We start from the raw sequence: 16,033 nt of genomic DNA, 5'->3' as shown, positions 1-16,033 counted from the left end.
AAAGCTAGTTACACATCGCCCGAAATGCGCTGCAAGGCAAGGCTAGCCATGCTGATTCCTTCGCTTCCTTCGCTGATGCTTGTAGTAGCAGAAAATTCCCCATATGCCCTGCTCGACTTCTATTGAGGAGGCGGCCGTAATGTCTTTGTCGTATCTTCGTGTCGAAAAAAGAAGTTGAACTGTTCGAAGATCATCCCATATGTTCAACCCCTTCTTTTGATTTTGTTCGTGGATGGCGCTATGCAAACTAATGCAAAAAAACAACACATCCCAAGTAAAAAGTACAGTTGTGGAACCCCTAAGATGAAGTCGTTGTTCAACAAATCGCGAGACTCGATCAGTAATTGCCCATGTTGGACGAACGAGAGGCACGGGAAGCGTGGCCGAACTGCTGGTAGCCCTGGCCGAAGCCGTTGGACTGCTGCTGGCCAGGCTGAGCGAGCATGTTGTTGATCGATCCATGGTGACGATGGTGAGAGGTGGGAGAGCCCATGCTGGAAGCGCCGTAGTTGCCGACGGAGTTACCGACAGGGCTGTTGCTTGTGTATGAGCTCACGGTGTTGGATCTGCTGGTACGGAAGGGAGTCGAGCCGATCTGACCAGGAGTCATGGTGCTGGGAGGAGAGATGGCGCCAGGGAGGCCGTTGAGGTGCTGGTCGTAGTCCTGAATCTTGCCAGCGATGCGACGACCATAGGGAGTGTGACGGATCGAGTGAAGGATGGGACGGATGTTGTCGATGAGACGAGCCTTGGTCTCAGGGTCGGCGTAGTCCATGGCCGTCTGGACAACGTAGTTGGCGTAGGAGTCGCGGAGAAGCTTCTCGAGATCAACAGGGTTCATAATCTCATTGATGAGAGCGCGTCTGGTGTTCTCGTTGCCAGTGCGAATCGACTTCTCGATGACGTTGGAACTGAACTTCTGTCTGGAGAGGATTGCAACGTTGCCGAGGAAGCTCTCAGCGAGAGGCTCGGAGAAGGCAGGCTCACCAAGGTCGAGGATGTACTGTACAACATAGTTGCCGAAAGGATCCTGAACAAGAGTGAAGGCGTTCATGGTGATGTACTGAACAAGCTGACCCTTCTGGTTGCCAGAAGCATGATCGATACAGCGCTGGAGAACACAGCAGCCATGACGATGAGTGCCGACAATGACACAGCTAGTGCCAACAGCGTCAAAGATGAACTGGGCGTCCTCGGGGGACAGATGGTTGAGGCACTTCTGGATGACGTGGTTGCCGTTGAGATCCTGGATGAGAGGAACGACTTCGTATCTCAGAGCCTCGGTGATGATCTCGATCTGCTCGGGGGTCGAGATGAACTCGATCATCTTCTGCAGAGCGCGAGTACCGTGCTGGTTGAGAGCAATCTTGACCATAGAGGGTGCGGCTGCGCGGATGAGGACAGTGCGCTGATCGTCGTTGGCGTACTCGAGGAGCTTCTGGCAGAGGTAGTTGCCGAAGGGGTCTGTGTGGAAGAGTCAGCATACGTCAAAAGAGGTGTGAACAAGTCACTCACCAGTCATCAACTCGATCATGTGAGGGTTGGTCTCCTCGAAGATGAGTCTGATGTTCTCAGCATTGCCTTCTTCGAGCTTCTTCTGCAGGTAGCGACAGCCGTGCTGATCCTTGCAAAGGCCATAGATCTCGCCAACGACATCCTGCAAATCGACATTGAGGTAGCGCGAGTTGTCTGAAGTCATGTTAGCAAGAATTGTTGTTTTGTTTGTGGAGGGAAAGAAACACGTACCTTCCCCGTTCTGGCTGCGGCGTTGTTGCATGACGCGAGCCTGGCTGTCGTTGTAGCGCGCGGGGCTCTGCTGGGAGAGTTGCTGCGAATAACCACCACCAAATCCGTGCTGGAAGCCGGGCATGGGACCGGGCGGGCTAGCCCACTGACCTCCACCCTGGTTGCCAACATACATCTGGTTGAAGCCATTGCCCAACATCTGCATACCATAGCCGCCGTAGTAGGCTCCATTGCCGTAGCTCTGCATGGAAAGAGGGCTTGAATGACCGTTGCCGTTGCTGTTGGCGTTCGTGATGGCGTTGAAGGCGCGAGCAGGCTCGAAGGAAGGCGAAGCGACTGAAGGTCCGAAGGGTGCAGCACTGGCTTGGAGGCCAGATCTTTGCGAGGCGGCGCTGGAGTGTTCTTCGGGCTTGTTCTGTTCTTGACGAGAGGGGGTGTGGAAGCCGTTCTGGTGGCCGTTGCCGAGGACAGAGGTCTGGCGAGCAGGAGAGATGAACTCAGGGCGAGGGCTTTGAACGGCGCCAGAGATGTCGGAGAAGTTGCCGGCGTTTGTGCTCTTCAAGGTGGGAATGTCGTTGGTCGAGTAAGAGCCCTGCAGCTTGGGCACGCCGTTTGAGCCAATACCCTTGGGTGAGGCCAGAAGACCAGGACGCTTGGAAGTAGCAAGGCCACTGAACTTGACTTCGACAGATCGTCTGTTGGCGGCAGTGTTCTTTGCGGTGTTGAGCTCGGTCAAGATACCGTTGAGAGGAGACATGGCAGCCTCGCCGTATCCAGTCTGACGCATGGCGCTGGGAGGAAGACTCTGTCTGTTGGTGCGGGAGGCGTTGGTACGATCTGTCATGAGCTGATTGTCGGAGCCGTTCTGCTGGGCCTGGGCCAGTTCCATGGCTGCGGAAGAAGCGGAAAGCTGCATACCCTCGCCGTCACGACGAACGAGAATAGGGAACTTGTCGTTGCTGGTCTGGAGTTGAAGGTAGTTGTTTGCGTCAGGAGAAGCGGCCTGGTTCTGGACACGGGTCGACTTGTGGTCGTCCTCGTCGCCAAACAGAAAGCCGGTGGTGTTGACAGAGCCAAGGAGGGAAGACAGTTCGGCCATCTTGACAGGCATTGAGTTGCGGTTGAGGCTGTTGGTGATTGAAATTAGAACAAAAGTTGAGATCGTGTGATCGAAGTTGTGCGAGAGATCGTGGTGTTTGAGATGAAGTATGAGTACGACAAGGTGATGAAGAAGAACAGTGACCAGCACTGATGAAGGTAACAAATGATGAACAAGTCCAAGGTTTGTTGAGGTGGAAGGAGTAGTAGAAGGAGTAGTAGAAGGAAGGAGGGAGGGAGAGTAGGAGGTGGGTGAGGTACTTTATAGTTGTTGGAAAGGAAGGAGTGAATAGCTTCGAGCGGTATTGTCGAGTTCGAGGAGACAATTGACCACTCGTATTGAAGGGAATCATTGAAGCACGCTTACTACTAAGGGTATGCGGAAGGAGGAAGGTGAAGTGTGAAAGCAGGACTTGGGACAATAGCTGATGAATAAGAAGGAGATTTGTACATACTTGGCTGCGGCGCGGTGATTGATGTCCGCGAACGAATAAGCGTTCTCCTCCTCATCTTCGTCTGAGCCACGGCGCGAAGCGGGCACTGATCTGGAAGGAATAGATGACGTGTGAGTATGAGAGGTGACAGGCCTAGAGAAGGCTGCATGGGGAGATGTAAGTTGCGAGCCTGAACGACTGGGACGAGTCGGGAAACCAGGAGGCGATGCCATACTAGCAGTGGACAGACGAGCGCTGTGTACACGATTGACGGAGCTATAGTAATCTGGTGGCGTGGTGGGCTCGCTCAAGTGTCCAGTTGTGAACATGGTGATGTCCTGCTCCAACTTTTGTTGCTCGTCGACCTCACGACGAGTTTCCGGGTCAATCATGGCCATCTGTGCCTGGATACGACGTTGCTGAGCAAGAAGTTCTTCGTATTGACGAGTTTTCCTCTCTGTCTGCGAGACGTCAGTACCGGATGTGCCAGGAATGTAAGATCCCGAACGTTCGTGCATAACGACGGTTCGCTCTGGCTAGAAGTGGGAAGGTAAAATGCACAACAAGATATGGCAAAAGGGTAAACGAAGCAGTGGGCCAATATTTGACACAAGTGGGACATGTCTTGAAAAATCACGAGAGAAAAACAACGAGCGTCAACGACTAAAGCCCAGGACGAAATTCCCGACCAAAAACACGGAGGATTGGACGACAAGGTCGACCGGGGGAGGCATCAGAACCAGATTTCGGGATGCAGACTTACGGGAGTAATCTTGTTGAAGGCCTGCAGCAAAAGGACTCAGTCAGCATATCTTCTTTGACCAGAGGTATCTTCTCAACCATGCTGTCGCAACCGTAACCAACAGCAGCAAGTCAACCCAACGCGGACATGACCGCTTGGTATAGGTCGACACAGTCCTAAGGCATGGTATACCCCAATCCTCCTCTTTCAACATGGAAGATATAGGAAGTAGGCTCACCGTCATGGCGGGATCGGCAGCCTGACGTCGCTGCTGAGCGATAGGCGATAAGGTAGGCAGGGCATTCGTGGTAAAGCGACGTTGCAGGCTTCCGCGACCCTCTGCAGCAGTAGCAGCCAGGCTGAGATTCCGCAAAGGCGATAGAGGCGAGGGAAAAGTGGTAGCTGATGTTGGGTAGGGCGCATCTTCTCGCGGCGACTGATGAGGGCGGTACAAGAGAGCGCCGTCGGGTCTGTCTGAGAGGCCTTTGGAGAAAGCCATGCTGATACGATACGAGTCCTCCTGCTGGACTGGTCAGTGGTGCGACTCGTAGACACATGTCAGGTATGGCTATTACTCAAACAGGCGGTGACTTGAATGTGGGGGTAGGCGCTTTGGATCAAGGGGTCCAGGAAGAGCGACTCTGGCCGGGATGGAGAGGGTGAGGCTGTCTCAACTCGTACATACAAGGCAGGCCTCGCGCTCAGGCAGTACAATACAAAAACACACTTCCAATCATACACCACGCGCGGTAAGAATGAACGACGGAGAGAAAGAAGAAGCTCTGCTTGTCCGAAGCCTCAGGTCCACTGCCAGCCAACTGTGGAGAAAGCATCAAGCCTCGCCGCCGGTTGAGTTTCACACGCCGCGGTTAAGGCCCAAGCGTGCATCCATCCTTCTCCAAGAGTCCAACCCTCGCGACAGGTCAGACTCCAGGAATCTCCGACTGCCCTTTCTTTTGCTGCCACGAACATGCCACTTGGACCATCCTCGAATCATCTCCCACCTGTTCTTTGCCTTTTCCGCAGGGTCATGCAGGGCAGAAGCCCGCCGGTTTGCTGACCTACTTTTCGTCATATCCCGCTACCTCTCCCCCGAACAAGACCGTGCTTTTCAATCTCGCTATCACGAGTGTTTGCTGTCTGTACACGTGCAGCTTCACGAGCCGTCTAGACTTGATCTGCCTCTTAGGCCATCGCCCAACATTCCGAGGTCCAGTCCTAGGCTTCATTGCCATGCAACAATTCAATCCCGTCGCAGTGTCGTATTGCCTGAGACTTCTTACCCGAACTGGCAGGTGGGATTGGTGGATTGTATCCAAGTTAGGAGTCTGTATTCACATGTACTAGACGATGTTCTAGAGTTGTCAGTGATCGCGATTCTGATCAAGACCATGCACATCGCTCGGCGAGACAGCGACTTCCTCATTTCTGATCTCACGAAATTCTGGTGATCGTTAGCTGTATCTCTCGTTGGATAATGCTGTGCACCTCATACCTTTTTGAATGACATCCCTACCATGATACTGCTACTGTAGCTGAACTGGTTTACTCGAGCAGATATCGCGTTTAACCAAGGTTGCCATTTGAGAGACCCTGGCCAGCTTGGCGCGATTGTCCAACGCCCGCTCGGCTTGTCTGCCGAGGGCTGGCTTTCCGTCTTCCGGTCGCAGCTTTGACCCAGAAGAATCTCGAGAACAATCCAAAAGGCAAACTCGACCGTGGACAACTCTCACTCGTAGGCGCGTACTGCTATCGAATAGTCCTCTCAGTCTTCTGAAAAAGAAGATCATTGTATCTTTGAGGTGCTGCAAGTCGTAGTCCCGGTACGGCGCGATAGCAACGCAGTTCCCGCGATCTTCACAGAGGCGCATACAACTTTTGACCCCGCCACTTTTTTTCGTGACTGGTCTATCGCATCGAAAGCTTTGCATCGCCAATCGAGCACCTCGTGCTTCGGCGAGAGCACTTCGTTTCAGTGGTTGATCCTGCTTTTGCGCGCTAAATCTTGTCGCTACCTGTGAAAATGCCTCCCAAGGCTCGCGTCGCTCCGCCAAAGGTAACAACACAATAAGATCTAGCTATCACTTCGATGCACTACTAACGATCTGCAGGCTCAGACGAGGAAGGCATCGGCTGCAGCAAACGTAATACCAGCAGCATCAAATGTCAACTCGCAACCACAAGCGCCAGTAGATGGCGAAACACCAGCACAGGATGCCACGGCCATGCCACCACCGGCTAGGAAGAGGCGGCATTCTCATTCTACCGATCCTGTAAGACCATTGTTCCATTTTTTGGCTGATGATCGCTAATCTTTCGCAGTCCGATACTCTGCTCGAGCCTTTCTATTACGGCAAAGGCTTGACTGATCCTATCAACACAGCAAGGGTGAGCCGCTCTTCTCCCTGGAAGCACAAGAACTAGAAGAGCTAATCAACCCAGGATAAATGGAACCTCCTGCCAGCTTTCCTCAAGGTCAAAGGTCTGGTGAAACAACACATTGACTCTTACAACTTCTTTGTCGACACGGAGCTCAAGACCATTCTTCGCGCCAACGCCACTGTCCATAGCGATGTTGACCCTAACATGTTCATCAGATACACTGACATCCGCATTGGCAAGCCGGAACGCGTTGAAGACCGCCATAGTACGGTACCTGGTCTCTCTGGTCCTGGCATCACGCCCAACGAGTGTCGCCTGCGCGATCTGACATACTCGGCTCCAATCTACGTCAACTTCGAAGCCAGATCGCAGAATGGTCTGAAGATGGAACGTAACGTGTACATCGGAAGAATGCCTGTCATGCTGAGGAGTAACAAGTGTGTCTTGTCTGGCCGGTCAGAAAAGGAAATGGGCTTGCTCAACGAATGCGCCGTCGATCCTGGTGGTTACTTTGTTGTCCGCGGTCAAGAAAAGGTCATTCTGGTCCAGGAGCAGCTCAGCAAGAACCGTGTCATTGTGGAAATGTTCAAGGGAATCATTCAGGCCTCCGTCACCAGTCACACTGCAAACGTCAAAACCAAGACTTACGTTCTTCTCAAGAAAGGTCTGATCGTTCTCAAGCACAACTCTCTTACCGAGGACATTCCCGTCGCGATCGCTCTGCGAGCCATGGGAGTTCAGTCAGACCATGAAATTATGCTTCTAGTCGCTGGCGATGACGCTGTGTATCAGGATGAGTTTTCTGTCAATCTTGAAGAGGCCGCTCGCTCAGGAGTGTCCACCCAAGAACAAGCCCTCGAATATGTTGGTGCACGCCTACGACCTGAGAGATTTGGTCAATATGGTGTGCCCAAGAAGACCAACAAGCAAAACGCTGTCGAGAAGCTGTCCAACACAATCATCCCTCACGTTGGCGTGACAGCCATAAACTTCCGACCAAAGGCTCTTTATATTGCTTTCATGGTCCGCAGAGTCATTATGTGTATGCACGATCCGAAACTCATCGACGACCGAGACTACCTTGGTAACAAGCGTCTGGAACTCTCCGGATCAATGATGGCTCTGTTATTCGAGGATTTATTCAAGGACTTCAACAAGCTCATCAAGCAAAGTTGGGATAAGGTCTTGAGGAAACCGAACAGAACTCGCGCGTTCAACCCTGCCGATTACATCACAATGCACGAATCTCGAATCACGCAAGGTCTGGAGCGTGCCATCTCAACTGGTAACTGGACATTGAAGCGTTTCCGCATGGACCGAGCTGGTGTCACTCACGTTTTGAGTCGTCTGAGTTTCATCGCCGCTCTTGGTATGATGACCAGAATCTCCTCTCAATTCGAGAAGACTAGAAAGGTTTCTGGTCCTCGTGCGCTACAACCCTCTCAATTCGGTATGCTTTGTACTTCAGATACTCCCGAAGGTGAGGCCTGTGGTCTGGTCAAGAACTTGGCTTTGATGACACATATTACCACGATGGACGAAGAAGACCCTGTACGCAAGATGATCTTCGTGCTTGGTGCTGAGGATGTGACATCTGCAAGCGGTACCGAGCTCTACGCCGATGGTGCCTACATCATCTTCCTCAACGGTACACCTGTGGCCTTGACTCGCGAGCCCAAGCGTTTCCTGATCGCCTTCCGCAGATTCCGTCGCATGGGAAGAATCTCTGAGTTCGTCAGCATCTACATCAACCACCACCATAATGGTGTACATATTGCAACCGATGAAGGTCGTATCGTCCGACCACTCATCATTGTCGAGAAGGGCAAGTCAAAGGTCACGACACGATACCTCGAATCTCTCCGCAAGGGCACACTCGAGTTTGATGATTTCCTTTCACGTGGACTTGTCGAGTACCTCGATGTTAACGAAGAGAACGACTGTAACATTGCAGTCTACGAACATGATATCAACCAGCACACTACACATCTCGAGATTGAGCCTTTCACCATCCTCGGTGCCGTTGCCGGTCTTATTCCCTACCCTCACCACAACCAGTCTCCCCGTAACACCTACCAATGCGCTATGGGTAAACAAGCCATTGGTGCTATTGCTTACAATCAACTCACAAGAATCGATACGCTGCTTTACCTCATGGTATATCCGCAAAAGCCCATGGTCAAGAGCAGAACGATCGAGCTCATCAAGTACGACAAACTTCCTGCAGGCCAAAACGCCATGGTTGCTGTCATGTCATACTCTGGTTACGATATTGAGGATGCTCTGGTTCTGAACAAAGCCTCTTGCGATCGTGGTTTCGGACGCTGTCAAGTATTCAAGAAGGTCAGCATGCCACTGAAGCAATACCAGAACGGTCAGACCGACCGCATCGGCGACCGTGATCCCTCGAACCCTCGTCACAAGAAGATTGGCAACGATGGTCTCATCGAAGTCGGCGCAGAGATGGAGTCAGGCGAATGCTACATGCTCAAGGAAACACCAGTCAACCAAGGCATGAACACCACAAACGCCGGCTGGGCACCTCAACACATGTCCTACAAACTTCCCGACCCAGCCTACGCCGACAAAGTCATGATCAGCGCCAACGAGTCCAACACACCGATAATCAAGATCCAAACACGACAGACCCGCCGTCCGGAAATTGGTGACAAGTTCTCCTCTCGCCACGGTCAAAAAGGTGTCACTGGTCTTCTTGCTGAACAAACAGACATGCCCTTCAACGACATGGGTATCTGTCCCGACATCATCATGAACCCTCACGGTTTTCCTAGTCGTATGACCGTGGGCAAAATGCTTGAACTTCTGTCCGGAAAAGCAGGAATTCTGCGTGGTGGCCATGAATACGGTACTGCTTTCGGCGGCAGCAAAGTCGAAGACATGGGCGATATTCTCATCTCTCATGGCTTCAGCTACTCGGGCAAAGACCACCTGACCTCTGGTATCACTGGTGAATCTCTACCTGCCTACGTCTTCATGGGTCCCATCTACTACCAGAAACTCAAGCATATGGTGCAGGACAAGATGCACTCTCGTGCCACCGGTCCTCGCGCTATTCTCACCCGCCAACCCACAGAAGGTCGTTCGCGTCAAGGTGGTCTGCGTTTGGGAGAAATGGAACGTGATTGTCTGATCGCGTACGGTGCTTCTCAGCTGCTGCTCGAACGTCTGATGTTGTCTTCTGATGCCCATGAAGTTGACGTCTGCGAGACTTGCGGTATGATGGGTTACCAGAATTGGTGCCAGAGCTGTCAGTCCTCCAGAGGTGTCGTGAGGATGACTTTGCCATACGCCGCCAAGTTGCTCATTCAGGAATTGTTGAGTATGAACGTCAAGGCTGCTCTGAAGTTGACGGACGAGTTCCCTAGGGATGAGTAAGAGCGGTCATCTCCGATGTGAAACAAGATGCAGGGAAGAAGGAGAAGTTGCAGACAGGGAAGGAACAAAATAGCATAGCATGGTTTTCTTTATTCAATTGGTATCACTTCTGTATATTGCTTTTCTTTCCCTTCCCTTCGTACAAAAATTGAAGGTTCTTGCTTGTGGAACGCATCCATCTGTCCACCTCCGCCCACATCTGCCTGCCTCTTAGCCTTCCGAATGACAAAAGAAATGGTGCCTGGACACGGACGCCAGACAAAAAATGATATAAATGCCCCCTAACGGAGTCGAACCGGTGACCTCGGCATTACTAGTGCCGCGCTCTACCAACTGAGCTAAAGGGGCTTATTGTGACTGCTTGTTTCGTTTAAACTGACCATAAACATTTCATCCGCCGACATCACAGTGTCGGATGGTTTCAAGTAATGGAGTTGATCTGTATAGCCTTTCCAGATGCCAGGATGTAGTTGATATATGTCGACTTTGATCTGTTTGGAAAGTCAAGGGTGGAAACTTTGGTGAAGAGTCAACATTTCTGCAACAAAGTCCGAAATAGACAAAAACATGGATTGTCGACGACAACATGACACTGTGATCTCAAAAGCTCGCGGCCATCAGAGCGTATATAACAGAGAATCGAAAAGTACATCTCAGAAACATGTAGCGGATTCGTGGATGGCATAGTCGCCATTCGATATTTCAAGACAGGGTGATGAGTACAGCGAGCTGTCATGAGTCGGAACGGCAGTCACTCCATCACAATTTTGAATGCCGACAGCTTGAAAGCACGTCTGTTAGGTCAGAGAGGGAGAACGAGGGAACGATACAATGCGAGAGGTCATAAAAGTCAAATATATGCAAAGATCTCAAGAGGAGATCGAAGCCAGCCTTTTGTCTGATCTCGAAAAGGGTATCTAGTACGCAAGTGTGTACGATGTCCACAACTCCCATGTCAACGCGTCCTTTTCCTCTTTCCCGCCGCAGCAAATTCCTTTCGCACCACTCTGTGAGGTGGCCGTCTGTGGCGTGAGGGCCGGTCTTGCCTGTTGCGTGCGCGCACTGGGCATGTCGGGCGCAACCAAGACGAAGGCCATGGACCGAACGCAGGAGCGCGTGTAGATTCGAATGAGAAGCCGATGAAACCGAGAAAGTTCTTTTATGGTGGTTTGACAAGCAGAATGAGCGTCTAGTAGAAGGACTCGACCATGGTGTCCTTGTTGGTGGTGTTGATGGCCGAGGGACCCATACCCTCGCCAAGCTTGAAGATGGACTCGACAACGCTGAGCTCGGTGGCAGTGGTATCCAGACCGGTGACGGCCATCCAGTCGTTGACGACCATACCGGCACCGACGACGGGCGAACCTCTGTTGACGGAACCGGCAACGAGAGGAACCTGGAGAAGCGAACTCAACTCATCCTGGTCCTGGATGCTGGTCTTGGGGTGGACGATACCACCAGCGTTGCTCAAGCTCATGTAGGAACCGACAAGGACGTTGTCGGCGATTGTCTGTCTGAAAACCTCGACACCCAAAACATCGGCAATGATCTCCTCGGTCTCGCGCTCCAGATCGGGGTGGACAAGGGCGACGTGGTCGTTGCAGCAAATGACGTTGCCGAGTGCGGACAGGCGCTCCTCGATGCGCTGGATCTTGACATCGTCGGGTATGCTGTTGCGCAAGTGTTGCAGCTCTTGGTCTGATGTGCTGGTGGGAACGAGGAGACCTCTGCGGTTGCCGGCTGTGAGGCGACCAATGATGCGAGTGCCGGCGATGGTGGTGTGGCAGATGGGGATAACGTCCTGGAGTTCGGCCTCGAAGACACTGGGCCGCCGGTTAGTTCATCTCTTTGCGCCTTCGTCTTTCTCTTGTTCTTACCTGTAGAAGTTCTCGGATGCACCGACAGCAACGAGGGCGTAAGAGTTTGTGAGGGTAGAGAAGACACCAACCCTGGGGCATTGGTTAGCATGCTTGCGCTCTGTTTTCCATGCTCGGTCGATTTTCTTGCTTACTCGTTGGAGTTTTCGAATTGAGCGCGGACAGCCATGATTGGTTGATTTAGTCGGTAGTCGTGAGGATTGTTTCTGGTGAAAGAGTATAAGTTGGGCGAAAGTGTGGTGGTTGATTGGATGTGCAGGCAAAAGGCAGAGGGTGGGCTTCTTGCTTCTTGCAATTCTCTCACATGTTCTTTTGCCCGCAATTTGTACCAAGGACGTCAGGGAAAGCTCGCCGCCCGCGCTTTCCTCTTTTCGGACGCCCGGTTTGACTCAAGCAAGACTGGCCAATCAGAGTCGCCCTTTCCATCTACCATCTTGACTCACCCTTCTAGAACATCTGCTCCATTGGCCGCCTCAGCATCCAGTTGCTGTTGATGCTCTTCACGAACGACTTTATTGGGCAGCCTGGTGACTTGGAACCATCTCGCTGGATCATTGTCAAAACTTCTGAACGACTTTCACGAATCGCTTGTACTCTCATCTTTGATTGAAAAGGTACGAAGAAACAAATAAGACTTTCTTTCTTGCTTGTAGTCAAGATCACTATGTCTACCAAGTATAACGCTCATGCCATCAACGAGCTTGCATGCCGTCGCTATTCTTCCATCAATACCTTCAATCATCGCGGTCCATGGTAGTGCTGGAACTCTCTATGACCAAGACTCTGATTACGTCTTCTTCTTCCATCGTGTTGCTGATACTGTGCAAAAGCTGGTCCCGCATTGTTGGAAGCTGGCGCACCGTTAGGCCCGTATCGAGCATCGTGACTGGCTGGTAGTATGGGCTGTCCCCCATACTGGGGTCCATAAGCTGGTGGTGTTGGTGGAGGTCGAGATGTTATCGCCGGTGGGCCATAGCCACCTTGTTGCTGAGGTGGAGGCGGCAGCCCATGTGGACTACCGTAGAACGGAGGGGGCCCTTGACCTTGTTGCATGGGTGCTCCCGGTAGTCCTGGGAAACCGCTTGGTGGTGCGTACGGTGCCATTGGTGGGTAGGGACCGCGTTGCTCGTAGGCATACGGAGGCGGCGGAGCTGCTCCATACATCGGATTTGGACCATATGGAGCCGCACAAGCAGTAGGGAATCCCGACATTGGAGGCGGAGGAGCTGGCGCATAACTTGTGTGTCGAGACTCTGATGTGCTGTAAGGCCCAGGTCCAGGTCCGGATCCGTTGAAACCACTTGAGGGTCTTGGGTTGATACCGGGTAAGCTCGGTTGCGGCGCTGTGGTGGTGGTAGAACTTGGTCTTCTATCCAGAGGATTGTAATTTCTGCTACGAGGCCAAGGCCCATACAGAGACTTCTTAGGTGCAGGCATCTTCCGGGGCTTTGGTCCGTCGAGATCGCCTGGGCGATCGAGCAATGGGCCGAAAGAATCAGAAGTACTTCTCAACCTCTGATGCAAAGGTTCAAGAGTAGTAGAAGCACCGGGCAACGATGGTCGAGAACTTCTCTCTTCAGGCTTTGTGTTGTCTGCACCACTACTGACTGGCATCTCGGATCTCGATGTTTGCTGAGCAGTCGGTTGGACGGACTGCTGGAGCGGCTGTTGAGACGGCTGCTTCATAGCTGGTTTAGGAGCAAACTCAGCTTTGCCTTGTGAGTCAGTCTTCACGTTGCCCACAGCGAGACTCGACCAAAAGTCGTTAGGTGGAGGTCTAGATAGTGTTGGAGTTGATAGTGGCACAGACGCAGCTACAGTCTGCGACAGTGTATCTGCTTGGGATTGAGATGCTACCACTTGGCCGATGGATGGAAGCTGTGGAAGTCCTGATTGAAGTCTATGCTCTTGCTGCTCAGGCTGTGCAGCTCGGGGGAACAGAGGAGCAGTCTGCGTCGTGGATGGCTCGAGTACAGCTTGACTGAAGCTGATAGGAACCGTAGTGGGAGGGCGCTGCTCGGTGGCTGGTTCCTCGAGAGGCTTGGTCGTGGTATCGGCTGTAGGCGCAGAAGTAGCAAGACTCTGCGCTCGTGACATACTAGGTCTTGGTACGCTGAGATTGTCTTGCCGCGAAGGTACATCTATCGGTGGTTCAGTTTCGGCCATCGAGATGTTATCCGGCATGATATTGGCAGTTGTTGATGCCTCGGCCAGCATCAAAAGTCCTAGAGCCTCGTCGTTTGGTATGATTGGAATTGCCGCTGGGGCTTCGACAATCGGGACAGGAGGTGGCTTTGCGACATCTTCTGCAGCTTCTCCCAGAGCGGCAAGAAGGCCCTTCATTTTTTGTTGAGCTTCCGCAGCGTCTCTAACGATGGGGTCGAAGGTAGTGAATGGCCTTGGGTCTTCTAGAGCGGACCTCTTATCGTGCTGATAGTGCTCATGCGCCACTTCACGACGATCGTACATCTCATCGAATAATCGTTCTGTCTCCAGAGCAGGTCTGCTTCGCCAGTGGTACTCTGGGCCCAATATACCCTTGAGTGCACCTTTAGCGGTAACACGTCGAAGCGAAGGAACAACGTCGTCGCCCTGGGTACTGAGTCAGATAGATGCGATGGTTTGGTAAAATTTAATGCACATACCTCATCATCACTGTATTCGTCGTCCTCAGCTTGCTGCTGCTGACGCAACGTGTTGAGAAAGTCGCGCTGCAAGCGAACAATCATATCCTCCTTGATATCTCGTGCAACATGCTATATCGCAAGTCAATCAATAGCCATGAGATATGACTTCGAGGAACTGTGCTTACCTCGTAGTTTCTTTTTCGCATTTCTGTCTGCTCTCGAAGTATTTGATCGAGCCTCTGTTTGATCAGATCTTTTTGTGTCTGTATCCAAGCAAGGCGTTCCTCAAAATGATCGTTGAGACTCTCTTTGACGACAGGGTACTCTGAGAATGTCGTGTGCGATTCAGGGTCTTTGTGAATATTGCTTAGACTTCGCTTTGATAACTCAGCCAAGATCGGCTTCAAGTTCTTGGCCACTGCTCGATATGCCATTCTCAGATGCAGTTGTCTACGCAAAGCAGCCTCGACCTTTGGATTGGCATGAGGTGCTCTGCGTCTTCCTGGTAGGCGTTTGACAGGCTTGTCACCATCTTGACTAGCGGTCGGCGCCTCTCCCAGAGGTACAGAGGTCAGTTGCTTCGTCGGAGATTCTTGATCTACGGTAGAGTCCTGATTTGAGCCTGTAGGAGATGCTGTGGCCGAAACCATAGGCGTAGGGTCAAGCGTCGCGATGCCAAGTTGTTTGGGGAGGCTCAGTTCGTCGCGCGAAACATCCATGTCTTCGTCTACATCGGACTCTCCTTGAACATTATCTTCGTCTTGTTCAGCGTGGTCACCATTCTGTATGTCCATAGATATCTGCGCATCATCTTCTTCAGCTTGGGTATCTCCAGACCGCTCTGTAGCCTCTTCTGGTTGGGTGGGTTGAGGTTGCTGCTGATCTGACGCTTCTTGGTCGCCGTCCATTGAGACATTTGCGTCTTCATCCTCGATGTGGGCGTTCGCCATGCCGTTCATCTTCCCTTCTGTGTCATGATTGCGCGCATCCTCTCCTGAACCATCTGCTGAAGATTGTGGTACTTGGAGAGATTCCACAGTGTCATCTAGATCATCTTCAGCAGCCTCTTCCTCACCACTACCGGAATCATCCTCAGCGGTTTCCTGTTCTTGAGACGAGGCTGAAGAACGTTTGGCCTTCCTAGATGGTTGCTTCTTGGTAGGGGAGATCAGAGCACGCTCAAGTTCAGTCCTACTTTTGATAGGTTGTGCTACTGAAATGTTCTCGGCTGTAACGTCTGATGTGCGCTTCCTCTTTCTGCGAGGAACTGGCGATGATTCGGCAATTGGATGAAGGTTACCACCAGACATACTCCTCGTGGACGGCCTCGAGGAAGACGACTGAGAGGCATAGGTAGCCCCAGTGGGTGTCGACTTGGAAGCGGTTGAGACTCTCCTTCTTTTAGGATATCGCTCGCCTTCATTGTCGAAACCAGTCATTGGACTGATTTGACCATTGGAGTAGAGGGAACCGCGACGGCTGGATCCACCGTTTGAAGAAGCAGCCTTCGAAGCGGCACGCGTAGTCATATGTAAAGGTTCTGTAGGCTGCAGGCGCGATGGCTTCTGCGGCGTGGCAGCTCGTTTCCGTCTGAGCTCCATCGTGGCCGCAGGCTACCATCATTTTGGATTACTGACATGTTCAAAAGAAATTTTGGAAACACTTACGGAGAAAGAAGAAAGAGAGGCTTGACCAGAGTTTGCTCGGCTGAGTTGATGTGACGTAGAAGCT

General features: G+C 52.1%; 4 protein-coding genes across 4 annotated transcripts; 1 reads left to right on the top strand and 3 right to left on the bottom strand.

Moving 5' to 3' along the window:
- Positions 1 to 96: 96 nt before the first annotated feature.
- Positions 97 to 4,788, bottom strand: M438DRAFT_349658 (ARM repeat-containing protein). Its single transcript, XM_029906444.1, has 7 exons — positions 4,596 to 4,788; positions 4,259 to 4,540; positions 4,042 to 4,062; positions 3,300 to 3,739; positions 1,747 to 2,873; positions 1,516 to 1,689; positions 97 to 1,464 (listed from the first exon to the last, which is right to left on the bottom strand). The coding sequence occupies exons 2-7, from the start codon at positions 4,517 to 4,519 to the stop codon at positions 338 to 340; spliced, it is 3,150 nt and encodes a 1,049-aa protein (XP_029755731.1). The 5' UTR covers positions 4,520 to 4,540; positions 4,596 to 4,788; the 3' UTR covers positions 97 to 337.
- A 1,457-nt stretch (positions 4,789 to 6,245) lies between these two features.
- On the top strand, positions 6,246 to 9,798 carry M438DRAFT_378175 (beta and beta-prime subunits of DNA dependent RNA-polymerase; the record flags this gene model as incomplete). Its single annotated transcript, XM_029908787.1, has 3 exons — positions 6,246 to 6,293; positions 6,343 to 6,408; positions 6,463 to 9,798. 3 exons carry the CDS (start codon positions 6,246 to 6,248, stop codon positions 9,796 to 9,798), a joined length of 3,450 nt encoding a protein of 1,149 aa, XP_029755730.1.
- Positions 9,799 to 10,508: 710 nt separating this feature from the next.
- M438DRAFT_306146 (eukaryotic translation initiation factor 6) lies at positions 10,509 to 12,109 on the bottom strand. The gene is made up of 3 exons (XM_029902252.1): positions 11,810 to 12,109; positions 11,676 to 11,747; positions 10,509 to 11,621 (listed from the first exon to the last, which is right to left on the bottom strand). Exons 1-3 carry the CDS (start codon positions 11,842 to 11,844, stop codon positions 10,988 to 10,990), a joined length of 741 nt encoding a protein of 246 aa, XP_029755729.1. The 5' UTR covers positions 11,845 to 12,109; the 3' UTR covers positions 10,509 to 10,987.
- Positions 12,110 to 12,259: 150 nt separating this feature from the next.
- Positions 12,260 to 16,033, bottom strand: M438DRAFT_349655 (uncharacterized protein). Its single transcript, XM_029906443.1, has 4 exons — positions 15,970 to 16,033; positions 14,488 to 15,915; positions 14,321 to 14,431; positions 12,260 to 14,267 (listed from the first exon to the last, which is right to left on the bottom strand). Exons 2-4 carry the CDS (start codon positions 15,901 to 15,903, stop codon positions 12,414 to 12,416), a joined length of 3,381 nt encoding a protein of 1,126 aa, XP_029755728.1. The 5' UTR covers positions 15,904 to 15,915; positions 15,970 to 16,033; the 3' UTR covers positions 12,260 to 12,413.

The sequence above is a fragment of the Aureobasidium pullulans genome, assembly GCF_000721785.1.
Source record: "Aureobasidium pullulans EXF-150 unplaced genomic scaffold scaffold_32, whole genome shotgun sequence".
Lineage (NCBI taxonomy): Eukaryota > Fungi > Ascomycota > Dothideomycetes > Dothideales > Saccotheciaceae > Aureobasidium > Aureobasidium pullulans.
This window is presented reverse-complemented; position numbering and strand designations above follow the sequence as displayed.

What these genes read in the sequence shown, in the direction of transcription:
- M438DRAFT_349658 (XM_029906444.1), bottom strand. Translation starts at nt 4,519, where the DNA reads ATGGCTTTCTCCAAAGGCCTCTCAGACAGACCCGACGGCGCTCTCTTG. An exon ending in CTGCCGATCCCGCCATGACG is followed by an intron (nt 4,063 to 4,258) that starts GTGAGCCTACTT and finishes CTTTTGCTGCAG; the next exon opens with GCCTTCAACAAGATTACTCC. An exon ending in CATGATCGAGTTGATGACTG is followed by an intron (nt 1,465 to 1,515) that starts GTGAGTGACTTG and finishes TCTTCCACACAG; the next exon opens with ACCCCTTCGGCAACTACCTC.
- M438DRAFT_306146 (XM_029902252.1), bottom strand. Translation starts at nt 11,844, where the DNA reads ATGGCTGTCCGCGCTCAATTCGAAAACTCCAACGA. An exon ending in CAATTCGAAAACTCCAACGA is followed by an intron (nt 11,748 to 11,809) that starts GTAAGCAAGAAA and finishes CCAATGCCCCAG; the next exon opens with GGTTGGTGTCTTCTCTACCC. An exon ending in GCATCCGAGAACTTCTACAG is followed by an intron (nt 11,622 to 11,675) that starts GTAAGAACAAGA and finishes CCGGCGGCCCAG; the next exon opens with TGTCTTCGAGGCCGAACTCC.
- M438DRAFT_349655 (XM_029906443.1), bottom strand. Translation starts at nt 15,903, where the DNA reads ATGGAGCTCAGACGGAAACGAGCTGCCACGCCGCAGAAGCCATCGCGC. An exon ending in TGCGAAAAAGAAACTACGAG is followed by an intron (nt 14,432 to 14,487) that starts GTAAGCACAGTT and finishes CTTGCGATATAG; the next exon opens with CATGTTGCACGAGATATCAA. An exon ending in ACGAATACAGTGATGATGAG is followed by an intron (nt 14,268 to 14,320) that starts GTATGTGCATTA and finishes CTCAGTACCCAG; the next exon opens with GGCGACGACGTTGTTCCTTC.